Source organism: Sceloporus undulatus, chromosome 5 (assembly GCF_019175285.1).
Source record: "Sceloporus undulatus isolate JIND9_A2432 ecotype Alabama chromosome 5, SceUnd_v1.1, whole genome shotgun sequence".
NCBI lineage: Eukaryota > Metazoa > Chordata > Lepidosauria > Squamata > Phrynosomatidae > Sceloporus > Sceloporus undulatus.
Window position 1 is genome coordinate 73059518 of NC_056526.1, and position 21737 is coordinate 73081254.

Consider the following 21737-nt stretch of genomic DNA (forward strand, 5'->3'; position numbering starts at 1 on the left):
CTGTTATAAATTTTACACAAAAGGAAAAAAGAGAGAAAACTTTTATCTACCTGATTTTCGTTGCCGTCGTCCAAGTAAGTCTGTTATGGTCTTTTGGAATTTTTTAGCTTCTTCTTCATTAGCAAAATTAAGACCCACCTGACATGCCTGAAAAATAATCATTTTCCTGTGAGTAACTCTTGTAAGAAATTGAATAAAGAGGTGCACATTTCCAGCAGACTTAATTTAGCTTTACTTAAGTCTCACTGAAATCAAGAGGCCGGCATGTTTTAGCATATCTGTTGCAAACTTCAATATGAACTGCATACGATTATTTCCTTCAACGGTAACCACTAAATTATAAGGCCTCAGGACAGGTCTGTTAAATAATGAAATGGATTTTCCTTTTAAAAAATCAGGATATAATTTAAAACTATCTACTTGAAACAGTCCGCCCTTTGTACCCATGAACTTGCTATCTGCGGACAGCAAGCCTGTGGGTGTGGGGGAGGAGCGCAGAGGGAAGGGCGGAAGAAAGAGGAGGAGGAGGAGGTGGTGATGGATGGCCCTCTGCCGCCAGCCGCCACCCTACCCACTGCCACCAGTGAGAATCAGAAGGGAGGGAGGAAGGATGAGGGCTAGATGAGAGGAGAAGAAGAGGTGGAAAAAAGAAAGGAAGAAGAGGAAAAAGAATTGGAGGAAGAGAAGGAGGGAGGATGTGTGGTGGGAGAGAACAAGGGGGGAGGAAGGAGTGGCAGCGACCCCTGCTGCCAGTGCCCTCCTGCCACCAGAGTTAAGAGCCAGGAGGGAGGGAGGCAGGGAGGAAGGACAAGGGCTGGTGGAAGAGAAGGTGAGAGAAAGAGAAAGAGGCAGGAGGAAGAGGAGGAAGAAGGTAGGTGCAGGTGAGAGCCGAGAGGGAAGGGGAAGTATTAATGCATACATGCATGAGGCCCAGTGAAAGTTCCATTGTCCCAATAGGTAGAGTGGCCAGTGGCTGCACCACCACACCAGGGACAACTGAAACTTAAGCACCTGCAGAGTTAGGTATCTGCGTGGTGGTGATCCTGGGACTTCCCCCCCCAGGTGGATACTGAGGGCCGACTTTTATTTGGGTGTTATATTAAAGTATCCAAAAGTGAATAAGTCAACTGAAAAATGCCACTTAGTACGTGAGGGGCCACTTCAAGATAAAGCACACAATTTAAGTTTTCAAAAAACACAGTGTAATACTCACATCTCCAGCAAAGGTGTGAAAATAAGCTCTAGGACTATTATATACAAAGTTATTATACAATTCTTGTTCCCATAATTGTTTTCCATCCTGAAAGAAAAACAAAATAGACGAACAATAAAGAATAAAAATACTGTCCCCTATCATTTTCAATAGCTACAGTACATGAAGCTGCAGGGACAGGCTATTTGGAGTATGGGAACTGGATGTCATCAGTATGCTGATATACTCAGCAATTTATTTCTTTTACAAATAATGTCAAAAAGGTTATGGAAGTAATGAATCATTTTGTGGATGTAGGACCTGAAACCAAAGCTCGATTAAAATAAGATGCATGAAAACTCATAACTTAAGAGAAAAATGCTATCTCATTTGAACGTGAAGTGATTTATGCTATTTTGAAAATAAAACCCCACCTCTATTGTCTCTCATTACTCTGCACTGTACAATGACTTCTGTATTAGAGATTCAGTACAGAAGTGTGCTATACCTGGGTAATTGTCTTTGTTTTGTATCACCAACTATTATGAGCTGAGAAATTGTTTTAAGGTGACATGGACAGGACATGTGCATGTAAAAAAGATCTAGACATATAATGGAATATTTCCTTCAACAGTTCCTATTGTCAAAATGATGAGCAAACATACTAGCTTTTCTACTCAGCAATAAGAACTTCTGCAGGATGTTTTGAGAATGAAAGAGCTGTTTTCCACATAAGTCATTCCCATATACACATCTCTGGAACCATGCATCACAAGTAAAGTAAAACATGGTTCTACAGAGTTGAGCTATTCTTTGATAAACTCAAAAATTGATTGTAAATACATACCACTCAAGCATGCTACTGAGAACTTTTCAACAGACTATGAAATAATCAACACAAATGTGTATTAGAGAAGACAAAAATAGATTCTCACCTTGATATCATATATTCTGATAAAATAAGACCTCTGTGGATTGTCTTTCACAAGGCAAGCTACACCACAGCATTTCTTTGACCACATGGCATTGCGATCTGCTGCATAAATCTGAATAACTGCGGAACACATTGTCTAAAAAGAGGGAATAGATTTACTATTAGCAAGTTACATTTCACTTACTCTCTAATATTAACATATTTAATGTTATTAAAAATTTTTTAATTTTATAAAGCTATTTCACATTTTAGTGACTCTGGTGAATAGAAGGAAGCAAGATAATGACTTCTAAGTTTCATTATTTATTGTTATTAAAACTGATGGTTTGCATCCTTCTTATTCCTGTACCTGCATGCAATTTCCGGATGTCAAGAAAAACTAGTCACCATCGTTAGTTATAAAAGGCTTCATTTTGTTTGTTTGTTAAAAGCAACAGAATTCTAATCAAATGTTACTTACAGAAATTAAGACTGCTGTATTGAACTGGCTAAAATTGTTATTACAGGTGTAATCTGCAGAAATAATCTGGTTGGACACCAGTTTAATTGCCGTGACTCAAAGCTATGGAATTTTGGGAATTGTAGTTTTGTGAGACATTTAGGCTTGTCTGTCAGAGAGCTCTGGTGCCACAACTACAATTCCCAGAATTCCATAGCAATGAGCCAACCCAGTTAAAGTCATAACAAACCAGATTATTTCTGCAGTGTGGATGCAGCCATAGAGAACTATAGGTGGGATACACACCGCCATATAGTACGTACTGTATACGTACTAGGGTTAGGAAGGGGCGGTGCTTCCGCACCCCCCTAACCCTAGTACGTATACAGTACGTACAAGATGGCGGCGCCCCTTCCACATGGGCGCCACCATCTTTACGTACTGGACACATAGTGTCCAGACGTGTCGCGGCGCTTATGACGTCGCGAATGCGCCTGTGGCGCCTCGTGACATCATAGATGCGCCGCAGAAAGAAGCTCCGAAATGGAGCTTCTTTTTTGCTCCGCGCGGGAGTCGCGCGGTTTGGCTGCTGCGGCTCCCACACAGAGCAAATGGCGGCGGTGGGGGAGCGCCGCAAAGCGGCGGTTTGTATCCTGCCATAGTGCTCCCAAAATTGAACAGGCACTTGTATGGGTTGTTGTAATTGGGGAGCAGAATTTCATAGAGTTTTAGCATAGCCAAGATTTAATGCAGTCAACAGTCTAACATGAATCAACAATATTCGGCAAAAGAATTTTTTTGTTTTTGTTTAGAAGGTAACCTGCCTAGCTATTCCATAGCTCCCAAGATAAAGAAAGCATTGTGTTACTTGCAAATTTGTGTTACTCAATGTCTAAGACTCCACTTCACTAACATATTTTAACTGGTAACTGACCTGCAAGCATTGCAAGCTTGAAGGAGGTAAAAAATTGACGGTAGTAATATCTATCTTAAGTAAGTAGCAATTAAGATGATATCAACAAAGATAATAAAGAAATATCTTTAAGTGCTTATGAGGCCATTTCTCTCTCTCAGCTTTATAAGGCATCAAGTGAATTGTGATTCTGGAATGCATTTCTCAGTTCCCACAAAGTGAAGCACCAGTTTTGAGGGAGACATATCTGAGATCCACAATAATATTGCTAATATTCTAATGGTTCATGCATTTTCCTTAAAAAAACAAAAACAAAAAAACTTCACCTCTCATCCCAGCACTCTGACCCAGGAAATGCCAGGGCTCAACCTTCCTTGGAAGCTATAGCCTCTGACCTGGTTGCCAATTATGACCTGGAACTGACAAGTCAAGGGGAGGTGGTAGCACTGGTTTGGACACATCTACCAGCATAGATAGGTGGAGAAAACAGGGTCATATTCTTTAAAATCTTTAACCCAGCAGGGACTGGATACCCAGATTTTTGTTTTTCCAGTTTATTAGGTTTGACTCTGTTCTAGAAAATCAAACATTAACTCTACACAGTAATTTATAGACTTCATTGCAATTCTGGTTCTGCAAGACTAGCCAGCATATGCCATTTGTACTTTATGATTTCAAGGTTCATGGAAGCATGGATACTTGTGGCAGAACCTGTAATTCATCCTGACCAGACTTTCCATTTCAAGGACTAGAGGTGCCAATATTAATTTAAGACTCCATTTAAAAAAACAACATACATTGAATGTTCCAGTTTTCAAGGCATATCTCTGTTAACAAGGCCCTTGACAAATAAACTCCTTTCCATAAAGTCTTTTGACACCCTCTCCTTGTCCTCTTGTCTACCTTGACTTATCATCAGCATTAGGTGATGGTGAGGGAGAGCTGGAGAAACAAAACTTCTAACATCAGATTGCAAACACAGTATCTGTAGTATACAATGCAATAAAAAAACCTAGAAAAGAACAGAACTCTACTCTAGTTGATCCCATTGCAGCTGTGTGAGACTATCTAAAACAGAAAAGGTAAACAGCAGCTGTCTTCAGAAGCCCTGAGCATGTATGAACAACAAAATAGAGAGACAAGGGTTCAGAAGACAAGCCCACCTCACCAACTACCCCGCAATGTATTAAAGAAGTACAGATCTTTAAGTTTAATCATCAAAACAGAAATCATAATAAATGTGGGCACGAAAGAAAGAAAGAAAGAAAGAAAGAAAGAAAGAAAGAAAATAAATAAATGCTTAGGTGCATTTTGGAAGACGTTTCATCAGTCTCTATAAAGTTCAAAATGTTTTTGTTTACATATGCAAGGCTTCTGACCTGGATGTTTCATTTCACATGTGCACATTTATTAATTTGGATACAAAGTTGTTGTTGTTTTTTCTGAAACATGTTGAACTGATCTTCCTTTTTGTGCTACAGGAACCTATTCTTATTGTTCCCATGTTATTTTTGTCTCTGGTAATAAGTTATTTGCTAAAGAAGAGTGTGTGTGTAAGGCAGGGGCAAAAAAAGTGTATCCCAGCCCTTGTATAATTAGCTTCCCATCTCTAGCTTAAGGTCTAGAGGAAGGGGATGAAAGTAGAGATCTAAAAATCATGGAAATTCTAAGGACATGGAAAAATAAATATTGAAGGTGGGGGTGGATTTAAAAATAAGCAATTTTTCATTATTATTTATGTACTGAAATATTTATATCTCTATTTTTTGTTCCTTTTTCTGTGACGCTCTACCGGCACTTCTGCCCAAATCCTGCCTTGTATTGCATCCCCTCCCCTGCTGTTTAGAAAGGCCCCCTTACCCTTTTTGGATAGTAACTGAAAGGCAGGGATAGAGGGAAACTGTAGAATAGAGGAGGGCTAAGCACTCCCATAACCCTTGGATGCTACTCAGTACTGAATACTGAACAAATCACACTCTGAGGTTCTTTGGCACAGCCCATTGTAGAATAAACACAGATCTTTTTAAAATTAATGTCATTGATCCTGCACCTCTGGCTAGCATATATCAGAAGCAGAGATGATGTTGGTGGCAAGTTGAGAAAGGTGATGGAAAAGATGGAAGGAAGATAAAATTGGCAGCGAGAGAAGGTGGGCTATCAAAAACAGACAACTGTTCAAAGTGAACCCTCTCACAGCTTTCTGGCTCCATGGACCTTTCTGGAACACATTCATTTGAGAAATAGACAGACTAGCAATCACAATCTTCTCCTTTCATTGTAGTCACCTTCTTCTGCAAGCAAAAACAGTAGCATCACTTGTGTACCTCAGCAGTGAGCCTCTATAGCAGGGGTATGTGCAATGCAGACTTGTGTTGAACATGGTCCTAGAAAGCTGTTTTTGTGGCCCTTGACCCCTCCAGTCTTGCCTTTTCCTCTGGCCAAAAATAAAGGGTGATTTGCCTCCTCTGGAAGACTTCAGAAAAGGTAACTGACCTTTTAATTAGGCTACAACCTGTTTCTGCAATGTGTAGTTGTTTTTAAAGCTGTTTTTAAAAACTGAAAGTGTTTTTAAAACACCAGGCATTTCCATTTCTTTTATTTTCTTGGTAATCCATGTGACCCTTGGAGGTTCCCAGGGCCAGAAAATTGCCCCTGACCACCACAGTTGCCCATGCCTGCTCCATAGCATGCTGGCTTCTGTTCAAGATGTGCTTCATTAAGTAATGTGCATGGCTTTTTATAGCATACAATAGCTTATGTAACACTGAGAAGTTCAATATGGAACATTCTGTTTTCAGGTAAATGATGTGGAATGCTTGAAAATTCACTGTAGATTTAATCTAGAAATTAGCTAGCAAATATGACTGAGGAAGTTAAAACTATGTATTAATTAAGAATTGCTAGGATTTGAAGGGTACAATAGGGTAACGGATGTTTTAGAACCAAATGTGGTTTGCTTCTAAAAAATAAAAGAAAGCTTACTGTAATATTGAAACATTTTATTACATTGAATTATTTCAGTTTAAATTAATAAAATATAGTGATACTGATCTCTTGAACTAGCTCTGCCCCCCCAATCCAGATTATAATGAAAGAAAAAAAGCAAAGAGAAAAATGAAATATGTGACTCTGTCATTATAGTTCCAACTAAATAATCCTACTCCAGTGGACCCCAAACACTGGGGTTTGGTTCCAAGATCCCCCATGTATAACAAAATTTGTGGATGTTCAAGTCCCATTAAATATAATGACATAGCAAAATGGTGTCCCTTATAAAAAAATAGAAAATCAAGGTTTCATATTTGACCATTTTGAATCTGTGTATAAAAAATCATAGTATAAGAAGGGCCAAGTGTACTAAAATTACGAGAAGCCGTAGCTACAAATTATTGCATGGTTAGATTTCTAATTGCTGAAAAAGTCCATAAATGGTTTCCATTCCTCCCCAACCCTCCCAAAAAATTTAAATTCAATTAAATTAAAATAAAAAACAAAGTATCATTTGGTTTGTCCTTTAAAATCTATGCTAGTTTGGCAACTTGGGCTAACTCAGCAACCTTAACAATCCATTGTTCCATCATTGGTATTTCAGTCCATTTCCAAGTTTCAGCAAACAAATAATCAAAAAATTGTACTCTTATCCAAGAAGAGTAGTGTACAAACAAACTTGTTTTAGTATCAGTAATTTGCAATTAACATTGTAATTTTCCTCATAAAAATGTAGTACGAAATTGGATTTTTAATTTAGTTTTCTGTTCAAATTGCACACAAATTCCACAATTCTGTAGCAAGGTATATCCTCTAAAGTATTCTGGGAAACAATGGGTGAATCACTCAACAATGACTATTCTAAATAACAGACTATGTAAAGTAATGCAGATTACTGCCAGGCCTTCATTACATTTTTCAGTGATGCAATTGACCTAACATTATATGGACACGTTTTGAAACGGTATTCAAGCCATGAAATATTATATTCCTATTTTAAAATTCTGAATCAGTTTAATGCAAGTCAATGGCTCCCAAACCTGAGCTCAGAGATGTTGATGGACCACAGTTCCTAGAATCCTTGAATGCTGATCACAATGGCTGAGAATTCAACATTACTAACATCTAGGGATCCAAGTTGGGGGGCCACTGTTGTAGACTATATTGGAGAGATATGACTTATAAAGACCTTGAAGATATGGTAACTCTTCAACTTTGTCTATTAGCTTTATCTAAACTAAATTCTTAGATACGATCAGTTCTAAAAAGTGTGAATGCACAGTTGGCCCTCCATCATCCACGGATTCAATCATCCATGGTTAGAAAATATTCCCCAAAGATATAAATGCTAAAAAATGATTTTGCTATTTTATAAGGAACATAATTTCACTACACCATTGTATTTAATGGGACTGGAGCATCCATAGATTTTGATACCCACATGGAGTCCAGGAACCAATGTCCAATTTTGTTCAGCTCTTTGCTGTTTATCCTTTTCAACATGAAGTTCAGTACAAATAAGAAAAGATAAGTGGTAACAGAAGATAACCCTTTTAAATTCTTTTTGTTTATATAAAATTATACATCTCACAACTACATAGGACCAAGTTGTAACATTCAGAATCTTCTTAGGTGCATTTCCTTGGGAGTGGGCAGCTTCAGATGCTCTGGAGACCACTAGGATCCCCCACAGCTGAAACTAAAAGTCTCTACTTCCAAATTCACTCCCCGTTTTCCACTAAAAATGCCCATGGGGGCATATGTTATGTATGATTTGAAGGGCTCAAAACACATGAAGGAGCTACAATGGCCACATGTGCCCACCTGTGCTCTACTAAGTAAAAACATTTCCATCACTAAGAATCCAACAGATTAAACAAATTATGAAACTTTCATGGTGTCTTATACTGAATCTATTTTGATTTTCCATAAAATTGTTTGTAACCTTTATACAGATTCAAATACTTGTACAATAAGATGGAGAATAGGATACTACTGATCTATGCTTGGCTTTGGACTGTCAGTAAGTAATTGGACAGGTTCCAAAATAAAAGGATTTCATAGTAACAAGACCACTAAAAAATTGTTGTTGTGTGCCTTCAAGTTGTTTCCCACTTATGATGACCTTAAGGAAACAAGTGGGATTTCTGGGACTGAGAGTGTGTGACTTGCTCAAAGTCACCCAGTGGGTTTCCATGGCTGAGCAGGGAAATGAACCCTGATCTCCAGTTATAATCCAGCACACAATGTTGGTTTCTCCAATCTAAAAATACTACCAATATTTAAGCAATTCTGCTTTTGAAAAAGAATTTTCCAGGGAGGTCCCCCCAAACTCATTAGTTCTAAATAGGCATTATTGTGGTAGCAAGGGGGGCATAAAGAAATAACATAGATGAATCACTGCTAGCTGTAACTGGTTCATGATTTAATCCTCAGTTTCTTCAGAAACATGACTTCAGGTTACACAGCTGGGAAAGATTTCTGCAGCAGACATCTTGGGCACTCTACTGCACTTTTCTATGGTGGGCTCCACACCACCCAAAAGTACGTGCTTGGCACATACTAGGGTTAGGAAGGGGTGTCCTTTCTGGACACCCCTAACCCTAGTACGTGCCAAGCATGGACAAAATGGTGGCATCCATTCTACATGGGCGCCGCCATTTTGACGTAGCGGACGCTTAGCATCTGCCATTTTGACGTAGCGGACGCTTAGGATGTGCACCAATGGCGCTTTGCAGCATCATAATGGCGCCGCAAAAAGAAGCCGCTTTTTGCGGCTTCTTTTTGCTGTGTGGAGGAGCCACGCGGTTTGTCCGCTGCAGCTCCTTCGCGCTGCAAACGCCGGCACCGGCAGACTGCCCTTTTGAGCGGTCTGTAAAGTGCCTCAGTCATAGGTGACTGTGAAAGCAAAACCCAATTCCTGCTAGCCAACTTACTTTTCTTTTTCAACACTCACCTCTAACAGATGTTTCAGAGATAGTCAAGGAGCATTTAACATTCATTTAAAGTTATACATGCTACAATGACCAAGAAAAGGGAAGTGAAAACTGTGGTATTTCACTCAAAGCCACAATACTACAGGATTTCCAGCTTTCACAATTCTAACCGCAAAAACCAGACACTGTAGATTGATGTAGTCTATACAGTAGGAGTAGTGCCTCTCTTTGAATTGAGAATCATAAGAAAAATAATTTCAACATCATTTGCCTTAACAAGTGGATTTCAGTGTAGGATTAGTAACATCTTTCTTGTAAAAACTTCACTGGCTCTGACATTTTAAAAAATATTGTTCTCATTTTCATACATTTTTGACATGCAGATTCCATTCACCACTCATTAAAATACAGCATCATATGTGCAGCTAGAAATTATATTAAAATGAGAAGCCATGTACCATGATGAACTATCATTTCTGTGTGGAAGACTGTTTAGGAAGTTTTAAAGTCAAATAATGTTTCTTCAGAAAATGAAAGCCTGTCCTACTGTGTTCCAAAGGAACACAAACCCCATTGCCATTACAACTCAATAAAGGAATAATAATAATATTTTTTTTAAAAAGGAATTGGATGATCATTAAAAGTATAACACCAATAATAAAAACTTATTTAAATACATCAAAAACAGGAAGCCAGCAAGGGAAGTGGTTCAGCAAGAAAAGAACGCTTTTAGAGCAAGATAAGATGACTGCAGAAAAGCTGAATAAATTGTGACTATCATCAGTGCAGATGATGTAAGGTAGATAGGCATACCCAAACTGATTTTCAGGTACAAGACTTTCATGAACACAAGCAAAGAGATTAAATTCTAGACCTTACTGAAATGTTTAAAAATAGACTGCCAGATTTAGACGATTGACAATACCTGAGTGTTACTAAAGGAACATGAAATTTTTGATCTGCTAACAAAATTATGTAACATGCCTCTCTCAGCTCTGTATCAGAGAACCAGAAAGCAAACAGAACATTTTAAACAAACAAGATTCAGGAAGTTTCAGGCCAGGTAATGTAGATGTTTGATTTTTTAAAATGAACAAATAAAAGGCATAATGTTGGTCTAAGATTTTCCTTCCCTTAATACAGCAATGCACAAAGCTAACAGGTTTAAAAGTAAGTTGGATTAAAAATTCCACAGATGAACTAAAGTAAGAGTGGGAATCCTTTTTTTCCTGGCTACATGTGGATTTTCCTCAGGGGCCATATAGTGGCAGTGAATGGGGCCAGAGCAAAACCTGTGCATAGCCCCCCATTCCTCCCAACCTTCTTCTTTCAAGTCTACCATGATCCAACCGATCATCATGATCACTGGTGATGGTAACAAGCAGAGCTCCTGGTCTTCTTTATTTACAATACAATTTACAATACAAGCTTATGAGGAAAGTCCACATCCACTCTCCAACTCTATAATGGAGCTAGCCATTTGGAAAGTAGAGGATTTCTAGGGTAAACTACTACCTACACTGTTCAAACAAGCTCCCAACTTCTTCCTGATTTCATAATATAAGGCTGAAGTTGTTGTTGGTGGGGAGCTGAGGATGTTCAGAGTAACTTGGCTGCTTAGTACTAACATAAATTCTGCTCTTCTCATCCTTCAAGTTAGTCACTTCAAGTTGTACAGTCACATTTTCTGCTGCTGGGCTTCCTGGATCTTGAAAGCTAGCAAATCTCCTCCCCTGATTGCTCCAAACTTGGTGCTGAAGGTGGGTAGTAAGCAGTGGCACACGGCTCAATCCTATTCCTGTTTATGCAAAATAAGTCCCATTTAGTTTAACTTATATGTACATATACACATATTAATTATTCAAAACTAAACCACGTTTCAAAATAGTAGTACTTTCTTTGGACTAGAAATACACAGCAATAGAAGAGGTTTTAGCACGCCTCCCCCTTTTTGGAGAAGCAATTTACACCTTGGGAATAAATCAACAATCTCAGAGACTGTTATGTTGTATCTCTACCAATTTTCAACAGTCAACAAGAGTACAGATCCAAAGACGAGACACTAGGTCTCAATCCTCCAAAAGGCTTGCCTACATTGTCAGTTGATAAAAAGATGAAAGACATCCATCACAGTTTAACTAAATTATGTCCTAGTTCCATCAATTGTCCACCCATCTCTGTTATTGTAAGAAATATGGCATCCAAAGTGGGAGTGAAGATGAGTATTTTGTCTGCAATTTTGCTTGCAAAATGCAATGCAAAGGGCTCTCTCATCTGTTTTCCCAAATCCACAGCAATAAGGTCCACTGCCACTCAAAACAGCTGACCAGATTTTAAAAAAGCGGTACAGGGATTTTGGCTTAAATTTCAAGGCTGAGTTCTGTGAACCGATAGTGGTTAAGTGAGTTTGGGATTACAGCCCAAGACATCTAGAGGACCCTCCTCCTCAATCAGATTGTCCATGACATTCATCTAACAGCTGTAGGACACTACAAATATAGTTTAATTTAATTAACAAAAAGACAATACATTTCATTAAACAAAAACCAGGACATGAGAGAAAGACTACAGCTTGCTATGTGAAACTCACAAATTGGCTGAAGTACAGTTATGCATCAGTTAAGTATTCAGCTTAGTTTACTGCAACTTTATCAGAAAGCGATTTATGCCAATATAAAAATCAAAATGGGCTAGCTTATGATATAATAAAGTTAAATTCAAAATAATTATGATTAGTTATTTATAAAACCAGCAATCTTACATAAATGTAAATAGATTTTCTATGGTAAACAGCACTATAAATGACAAATCAGTTATATTTTTGGTTGCTCTTACAGGATACAACAGGGAACTGTCTCCTCTAAATTACCAATATGCAAGAGAATATATGTATGAACAGGGCACCATGACTGCTCATGATTTTAATTTTCTTCATTTATTAATCTAATGTTATTCAATTTATTTATTTTTATTTAAGTTGTTGCTATTTTACACTGAGTTCTGCTCTCCACTGTCCTCCCATGTACATTTAACTCTCAGCTACCACCACCAAGCTAGTTGACCACATTAGCAATCAATCAGAAATATTTAACTGGTCAATAGCAAGACATTCCAAATATAATTTAGATGGGCCTATCTTTCTAAATTAAGTAACTTTTGTACAGGATATAAATATCCAAAACAGGTAACTTTCAACAAACTGTTACTGCTCTATTAGTCAAAAGATCTTTTGAAAGTACTTAGCACATCAACTTATTCTGAACTCAGTCCCTGTTCTTCTTCAAACCAACCCTTCCATCCTCTGCCAAGAGGTACTTTCCATTCTTGTTATGCAAGGTTATTTTGTCTGCAAGTCTAAAGCATCCTATAAAGCATGCACATGTCTAGTGACCAGCCCCACACACCTCTAATTCAACCAATCCAGTGATACACAAAATGTAGCTCTCCAGAAATTCTTGTACAGCAACTTCCAGCATTTTTCATCCTTGGTGGGCCAGGGCTGATAGGAGCTGCTGTCTAACAATACACTCTCCTTGCATGATATTATTTTATTATGTGTGAAGATTTGTGGACTCAGTTTAACTTTAACTTTCTCTTTGATCCCAAAGTATATTTGTCAGTGGCTTGATTACAAGACTGGAAATGACTCCCCCCCCCCAAAAAAAAAAGAGCGGTGAAGTGGCTTCTGGAAAAATCAGTCAGTTCAATCTTCTCATCTCTACCTTACCTCATACTTTTATTCACAGACAAAGAAAGCAGCAAATGGTGAATACTCTGAAAGCAATGTCAGCCCACACAGAAAATACTGAAACAGTGTAAATAATAGGCATCCTCTGCTAAGCTGCAAGCTCTTTGAATTTAGAAATATTGGAACACAGTGATTTTGTTTTAAAAGTCTATTCGAATGGCATAATTTAAAAAACCCAACTGAGGTCACATTCACTTTCCCCCCAAAAAATATTTCTCTTAATCTTATAAGGGCACTGAATCTAAGGAAGTAAACCAAGCCTACAAAAGCTAATGTAACAAGTTTTTTTTTTGCTTAGTAAGCGGTGAAACAGACTGCCATGAAGGAACGGCTTGCCACTGCCCCTTTGAGAGCTGGATTGGGGTTGTGGCAACCATACATTGCAGCCCCAATCCAGCTTTTTGGGGGCCAAAAAGAAGCAGCAAAATGCCGCTTCTTTCTGGCCCAGAAAAAGGGCGCCCTTGTCACCATGTGGCACTTCTTTTGGCATGCACCGTGTGAATGTGTGCGGTCAGACAAGCAGCATGACACTGGCTTTCTTGTGGCATCAGAGGGTGCATCGTCCAAATGCCAAGCCCCCAAGCCAGCGCTTACTGCTAATCTGCACAGCCTGTTAGCCCCAAAGGTGCTACAAGATCCCTTGGCAAGGTCTTACCATCATTTCTTCAGATGAGACTGAGAAAATGTGCTGGCCAAATGGCCGTAATAAAGTTATTATTATTATAGACTGAGAAAATGTTGCTGTTTGCAGAAATCCCATGTGCACACAACCCACACGGTCTGGTTCTTTTTGATAATAGGCAGATAACATATGCAGTTTTGTAACTCAACATTTTTTTTTAAAAAAATGTGTAATACATGGTGATCTGGAAAAAAATTCAGTTGCCTTCCCTCATATTCAACTCTGTGTGTAATGTCTGTTTCACAGATTAAAATGTGAACAAATCTTCCCCCCATCTTCCTCAGAGATCCCCATGTTTGCCCAATACAAACTGGAAAAAATGCATCTAGGCTTGCACCTCTAAGAATGGGCAACATTATGTAAGTTTCAAATTTCTCTGTCTTAAATGCCAGTTTCCATCATCAGGTCCCAGGATCAGATTTTATTAAAGAATGCAGACACTTTTGTATGAAATTTGCAAAGGCTAAATGAATGCTAGGAATAATAATAAGAAAAATATGAGGAACAGAAAGTAAGTATGAGAGAGTCAATGTTTGGCAAATATAAAGGTCCAAACACACAAGCACTAAGTGTTGCAGGCCATGAAACTTAGGGGCAATACAGACGGGCAGCTAAAAGCCGTCTTTGCCACTGGTCGATTCCACGGCAGCTGCGCAGTGCGGCACCAACGTGCTCCCTGAGAAGCTGCTCTAGGCAGCTTCTTTTTAGGGGTATCATGGTGCTCACACGGCATGATGATGCGGCTTCCGGCAAGTGCCGTTTGGGCGCTCTGATGCGTGTGCATCATCATGGCACACTCCCGTGTGGACAGGGGAGCGGCAAGATGGCGCACAGGTGCCGATAGTGGGGCTGGGCACATGTGGACACCCAGCTCTATCTAGCCCTAATTCCAGGCCCAGGCCAGCACAAAGTGCCCGTCTGTACTGGCCCTTAGTTACAAGTACTATAAAAGAGTTTTTGCAAACCACAATTCTAGCTCAAGTAAAGCACCAGGGTTCTTTAAAGGCTACCTCACCAAGATAGGTCAGACAGAATTGTTAGCACTGGACAAAGGAAGGGTATCACACACAATCTCACTCTAAAGATCACTTGAGCAATCTAGCTTTCCACATGTACATTCTGCAGATTTTTGCACTCATATGCATGATACGGTAATCAATACTACAACTTATAGCAGATTGGACTTTTTGTCTAATTAGACCAGAATGATCCATACTGAACAGTGAGGAATCTACAGACTCTTTGGCAAAGAAATTTCTTGTCACCTGCTCCCAGACCTTTTTCTGACAGAAATGCCATGGTCTGAACCTGGAATCTTCTGCATACCAATTATGTGATATAGTAACTTATAGTAACTTTCAACACTTCAGGAATAATGATATACAGTTTGTTTTATGGAATAATAGCTCTGCAGTATTACTAAACAGAGTTTTTGGGGGGGACAAAATAGACATAACAATAAAGCAATTTTTAAAGATTAATGCTGCCACCTGCACTTTCTAATAGAATTAAATGATTCTAATCAATACAGTACATTGATTTATAAATACATTTCATTTTTAACCTTCATCCAGGTAGAGTGGGTGCATTAATCTAGGGCAGTGGTCCCCAAACTGTGTCTTTTTAGAGATTTTGGACTTCAGCTTCCAGAAGCCTGAGCCATGTTGGTCAACCGTCTGGGATTCTGGGTGCTTAAGTCCAATATCATTTAAAGGGCACACTTTGGGGACTACTGATCTAGGAAATCAACTGAATGCTTTAATCTGGGGTATTTTATAACCTCAATAAGAATTCCAATGTATTATATACTTTAAAAACATCCCATTTCCACTGGAACATTTGTGGTACAGAGTATCCCATAATTCCTATCATTTCAGAGCCAGAAAAAAAAGGCGCACGAGATGAAATCTCTGCTTGCAAAAAAACCTGTAATCAAGACACATATAACATGTTTGTTGGGAGTCAATTTTCTTTCCAATCTTTTTTTTTTTTTGTCTGTACATTGCAGGTAGCTGAAACTTGATGTTTACAACGTGGGTGGGCTGCGTGGGTAACAGTGGGGATCCAGGGCCTGTTTCCTGCCCCTGTGACCTTTCAGGAGCCGCACAGACTCCCCAAAAATGATACAAAATATCCCAAAATAACAAAAATGGGAGTGGCTGCAAGTTCACTTCTGGTTTTGAAAAACTTGTATTTATGTAAAATGTTAAAGGGGATAGGGCTACATCGCATTTAAAAAGCAAACTGTCACCCCTGGAGTCTCCTTGAAATGGAAATTCATCTTTTATTTCTGGCTCCAAAAAAGCAAGGGCCAAGTGGGGTTGAAAGTAGCAATAAGAGCTTTGGGGAATTGGGGGGGGGGGTGTTACATGCCCACACCTGTTTTACTTCTCTTCCGGTGACATCATATAATGCTCACCTTGTATGTCTAGTCACATGTGAGCCTTAAAATCTCTGGGGTATCTGGAGAATTAAAATGTCCCAACCTCTTGGAAAGGGTTAAAAAGGATTTTGACAATGGAAAGGGGTGAAGCAGATGGGTGGCTAGGAGCAGCCTCTGGCCCCTCCAGCTGCACTCAAACCCTGATCGGCCTGAGACCGAGGCAAATGGATGACCCACTCCTGAAGTGTGCCACCGCTGTCCCAAATGGGCTGCTCACAGGAGTGATTTTTTGCCACTCCTTTTGCTGGTGGCCTCAGAGTGGCTTCCGGCTGCTTCAGGGTGTGCTTTATCTGCATGTCATGTCCCCCCCCCCCCAAATGGCCATCTGTTTTGGGCCATAGAAAGATTGTAAGTGTCATACCAGGCCCATATATATTTGCAATGTATTCTCAAACTTTTGCTCAAGTGGCATCTAAAATCTGAAATACCATCATTCAGAAACCTAGCACATAGTGTAGTTCTTGGAGAACACTATCAGTAAGCATTATCTAACATTTAGGAAAAACTGTTGTGCTCTAAAACTGTTGGTCTTAACAAATTTCTGTGATGCTTCATTTAAGGCATCCTCTCTGTAGGCTATTTTTTATTTTATAAAGTTAGAAGCATAGTCCATTACAGTTTTCTTAACCTCTACCATATAATTCATTAAGATTTTATCAGTTGATTTAAATCTGCTTATTAATAAAACAGTTCTTCTGAAGATGATAACATGCATATATTTAGACAATGCGTGCCCATTTCTGGAAGAGGCATTTCTTTTGTATGAGCAGGAATCCACCTTGCTGTAAGCCACACTGGTCTAGCTTAGTGTTGTCTATACTTACAGGAAATGGTTCTCCAAGGTTATAGATAGCAGTTCTACCAATGTCCTTGCCAAGAGAAAAAGAAGCTCAAATATGTACATATTAATAAAGTATTAATTATCTGTCACCCACATAGTATATTATTATTATTATTATGCGTTATTTATATAGTGCTGTAGATTTGTACAGTGCTGTACATACAAAAAATAAAATAGTTATATTTCCTTAAAAAACAAACCTGCTGATATTAGTCAATTTAAAAAATATAGGTGAGCTGAGCATTACAATATTGATTTTTTGCAGAAGCCAAGTGTTTCTTTTACCATTTGTATCTAACAGTTGATACCATACCTGTTTAAAAAAGTTTCCAACATGTTTCATAGCCTTTAAGCCAGACAAAATATTATCTATTTTTATTGTTTGCCATCAGTTCTACTATTCAATCCACAAGTCTAGTCACCTTGCAAAAACTAAGGGTTGCCAACTGCAGTATTAACAGAAAGGGTGGAGCACTCTCCTGCTCTATACCAACTGACAAGTAAGTTGACATTCAGCTACTTGGTGCAATTAAAGTAAATACTGTGGCATTATGTATGTAGCACTAAGATATATTTACACCCCCCTGGCAACTCTACACTCCCCTTGGATATGTTAACATACTACAATCTTCAGATAGTGTTTAAAAAACTATTAATTTTTCTGCATAAAGAAGGAAACAATTACTTAAAAATCTGCGAAACACAGCTATTTCTGTCATTGGAAAATTAACCCTTGCTATTTTGACTTTACGTTATGCCCATATAATGAGAAAAAAAATGCAATGACAGAATTACTGCAGTCCAACGGAGCAAGTGAGATGGGATTAGAAAGAAGTATAAGTTAAACTCCCTACTTAATGATGAAACTGTAACACAGTTCAATGCTTCTTAAGCTTAGCGCAGGACCAGCAGTTATCCCTCCATCATGTGCCAGACCAGTACCACCCACTGGCTACAACTATTTATTTCCCAGAAACTCACTAGGGACTTACAGCCAATGGCCCATGGACCAGCACAGGTTTATGGGCCACCACTTTGAGTAGAACTGGCCTAGACCATACTTAAAAGCTACTGTGATAAGGATTTTAAAACACTTCATGCATGAGAAAGTGCTACAGTAGTATTATGAAATTTGTTGCTATTAACTGCCCTCAAGTCAACCCCAACTCACTGTGACCATCTGGACGAGACATCTCCAAGACCCACTATCCTCACCGGGAACTGACAGCCAATGGCCCATGGACAAGAACAGGTCTATGGCCATCTGCTTAGGTCCTGCAGATACAGTATAGACATATGACCTCCTTGACTGAGTCCAGCCATCTGACATGTGGTCTTCCTCTCTTTCTACTATCTTCTACCTTTCTTAATAATGTCTTTTCCAGTGAGATTCATGCCTTCTGCTTATGTGGCCACAGGATGACAGCTCAGTTTTGTTATCTTGGCTTCCAGGGACAGTTCAGACTTGATCCGTTCCAATACCTATTTGTAATTCAAATACCCATGTAGCTACCCATACTATCATCAGCACTCTTCTCCAGCATCACATCTCAAATGAGTTGATTTTCTTTCTCTCCGCTTTCTTCACTCTCCAGCTCTCACATCCATACATGCTGCTGGGAAATACAATGGCTTGGATGATTCTAACTTTAGTGATCAGTTGTATATATTCACACTTTAGAATCTCGCCTAGTTCTTTCACAGCTGCCCTTCCCATTCCTAGTCTTCTGATTTCTTGACTGCAATCTCCATTTTGATCAATGTTTGATCCAAAGTATGGGAAATCTTTAACTATTTTGATTTCCTCATTATCTAGGTTGAATGTATGTAGACACTGTGGTCATTACTTTAGTTTTATTTATGTTCCGCATTAAGCCTACTTTTGCAGTTTCTTCTTTAACATTCCCTAGTAATTGTTCCAAATCTGATACTTTCTGCTAGTATTATTGTGTCATCTGCATATCTTAGGCCCTATACAGACAGGCCAAAATAAAGCTGCTTCAAGTCACTTTGGAGGTTTGGTGTTTCAATGATGCATGCGTCCTAAGAGTCCAGAAGCCGCACCAAAGCCACGCTCCACTCCTAAGGACTGGAGTGCAGCTTTGGTGCAGCTTCCAGACTCTTAGGATGCGTGCATCATTGAAACACCATACCTCCAAAGTGACTCGAAGCAGCTTTATTTTGGCCTGTCTGTATCAGGCCTTAGATTGTTTATGTTCCTTCCTCTTATCTTAACTCCTTCTTCTGTGTCTAAACCTGCTTTGTGTATATTTTCTGCATACAAGTTGAACAAATAAGGTGACAGAATGCAGCCTTGGCTTACCTACCCCTTTGTCAATTAAGAACCATTTTGTTTCTTAATATTCTAACAGTAGCTTCTTGTCCTATATACAAATTACTAAGTATGTAAGTATTAATAAGTATTATGAAAAAAATACCTTAAGTATGATCAGTGTGTCTGAGTGAACTAATAGAAGCATACAGTATTCTTGCTACAGACTTTGTAACATGAGGAAAGCCATGGAAGAGTGCAGCAAGTATTTATTAATTCTCACTAGCATTTTTAAAAAGGAGGCAATGGATTTATAGCTCGTGCAAGACTATGATTTACAATGTGCTCTTCTATCCAAATGCACTTAACAGAGGCAGAAGCAGGTCTTCTACAAATGCCAGTGTGTTACTGCTAATCTGATGTAGTCCTTACAGGGTATGCATTTGTCAATAAAGTGGCTCACCTTCACTATTTTCAGACAACTCACAGATGGACACTGACATTTTCAAATTAGTGTTCTGAATACCTGACCACCTTTTACTGACCATATCATTTTTAAAATATATCTTTTATCACTATCTAGTTATAGCAAGCCTCTCTGTTTATTCTATTTCCTACAAAACAAGATTAAAACTCAACTGATTCAGAACTTGCCTGTGCTGGATTACTTATGGTTATAAAGAGACTTATTTATGTACAATTTAGATGATAACACTAATGTATAAAAATATATGTACACAGGAAAACTCAAAGATAACATAGGTCAAAACTCTACCTAATATTTTTTGTTTACCATTGCCTTCATCTATGAAGAGAAGGCAAAGTCAGGAAACAAATATAAAGGGGGACTATTTCAGCCTACTTGGTCAGGTACTACATACATAATGCCCCAAAAACATATGCTAGACGCAACTTGGAAACCTGAACATACATAAAATCTTACAATAATAATAATTAGGACTAAAAAATAATTCTACTAAGGATTTCCAGGCTTTTTAAAAAGTTCTTAAACAGATATTTCTGTTTTCAGTTAAATATGTCACGGGGGATTTTGTGAGACTATTGTTTTAAGTGGAAAACAAAAGACTCTGTGTCTCCTGGCCCAGATCATACCACCTCATTTCCCGAAAGTTCACAAAACCCTACAGGTGCAATCCAGGCAGATTTATTCAGGCCTGCCACAACCCGCTGAACTTTTCCCCAAAGGTGTTGCAACAGCTCTGCTGTTGACACACCACATACTGCAAACCGCAGAGCATTACTGGGATAGTCACTTCTGGACTATACCTGTCAGACAGACGCAAAGAGGAAGCAGAATAGAGGAGGGAAAGAAACAACAACTCTGGAAGAGACCTAGTTACAGCCGAACAGCGTACCTGTAAATCTGTGTGGAACAAACTCACCTGTTATGACTGTAAACCCATGACAAACTCAGCCCTGGAGAGCCTCTGTCCCCCCTTTATTCATTTCACAGCATTCTCAATGCAGCCCAAGGAAAGGAATAGAGGCACTCAGCAAAGGTTAGGGAGGGAAACTGTGATCCTGACCACTACTGTACTCCTCTTAAAAGATTACACCTTGGAGTGGCAGCCCTCTTCTAGGCATTTCTCCCACTCTCCCAAATGAAAAGAAGGGAGATGCTGAGGAGGCCTTGGGGGCAACAGCACCCTCCCAACAAACCCCACCAAGCAAACCCAGGATGACCAGAGGCTCTCTTTTCCAGGACACGTCCTCCATTTCAACCTCCTGTCCGGAAGAAACTCTGAAATGACCTCCATTTGGAGCAGTACTATGGAGCATGCATTTATATTCCTGTTAGTGTTTAGAGTTTTTTTTTAAAGGCTTTTGTTTGGTCCTGTCCTCCCTTTTTTCTTGAAGGCCCTCCATTTTGAGGTGCGCTCTCTTCCTTGGCAGTGAGCACCTCTGGTCACAGGAAGCAGAGCCCCTTTCTTTCCTGGCTTCTTACCCAGGATGGAGTGAGGAAAGGAAAGGAAAGGAAAGGAAAGGGGGGGGAAAGGAAAATAAAGGGGAGGAAAGGAAAAGAAAAAAGAAGCCAGCTGCTGCTATGGGGTGGGAAGGCAAAGCTCAGCAAGGGGAGGCTGGGCTCTCTTTTGCTCTTCCCTCTCCTTTCTTTCCAACAAGGAAAACCCACAGAGATGGGGGGAAAGGAAAGACTGAAAAAGCTGGGACTTATTTGAGGGGTCCCAAACCCTACTCCAAACACGGTTTACTTGGAGTGCCCCATAATCCACTTATTTGAGGTGCCCCAAACCCTACTCCAAATAGAATTTATTTGGGGTGCCCTAAATCCCATTCCAAACAGGACTTATGTGAGGGTGCCATAAACCC

General features: G+C 39.2%; 1 protein-coding gene across 3 annotated transcripts in view; it reads right to left on the reverse strand.

Annotated features, from left to right (window-relative positions):
* The window catches only part of WASL (WASP like actin nucleation promoting factor), a 45338-nt gene that overhangs the window by 22336 nt on the left and 1265 nt on the right, over positions 1-21737 (reverse strand). For all 3 annotated transcript variants that reach the window (XM_042467366.1, XM_042467364.1, XM_042467365.1), the window contains exons 2-4: positions 2128-2262; positions 1214-1300; positions 51-147 (exon numbers count right to left, since the gene is read on the reverse strand). In XM_042467366.1, the coding sequence (XP_042323300.1) occupies positions 51-147; positions 1214-1300; positions 2128-2262 (319 nt within the window). The remainder of the gene's footprint in view (positions 1-50; positions 148-1213; positions 1301-2127; positions 2263-21737) is intronic.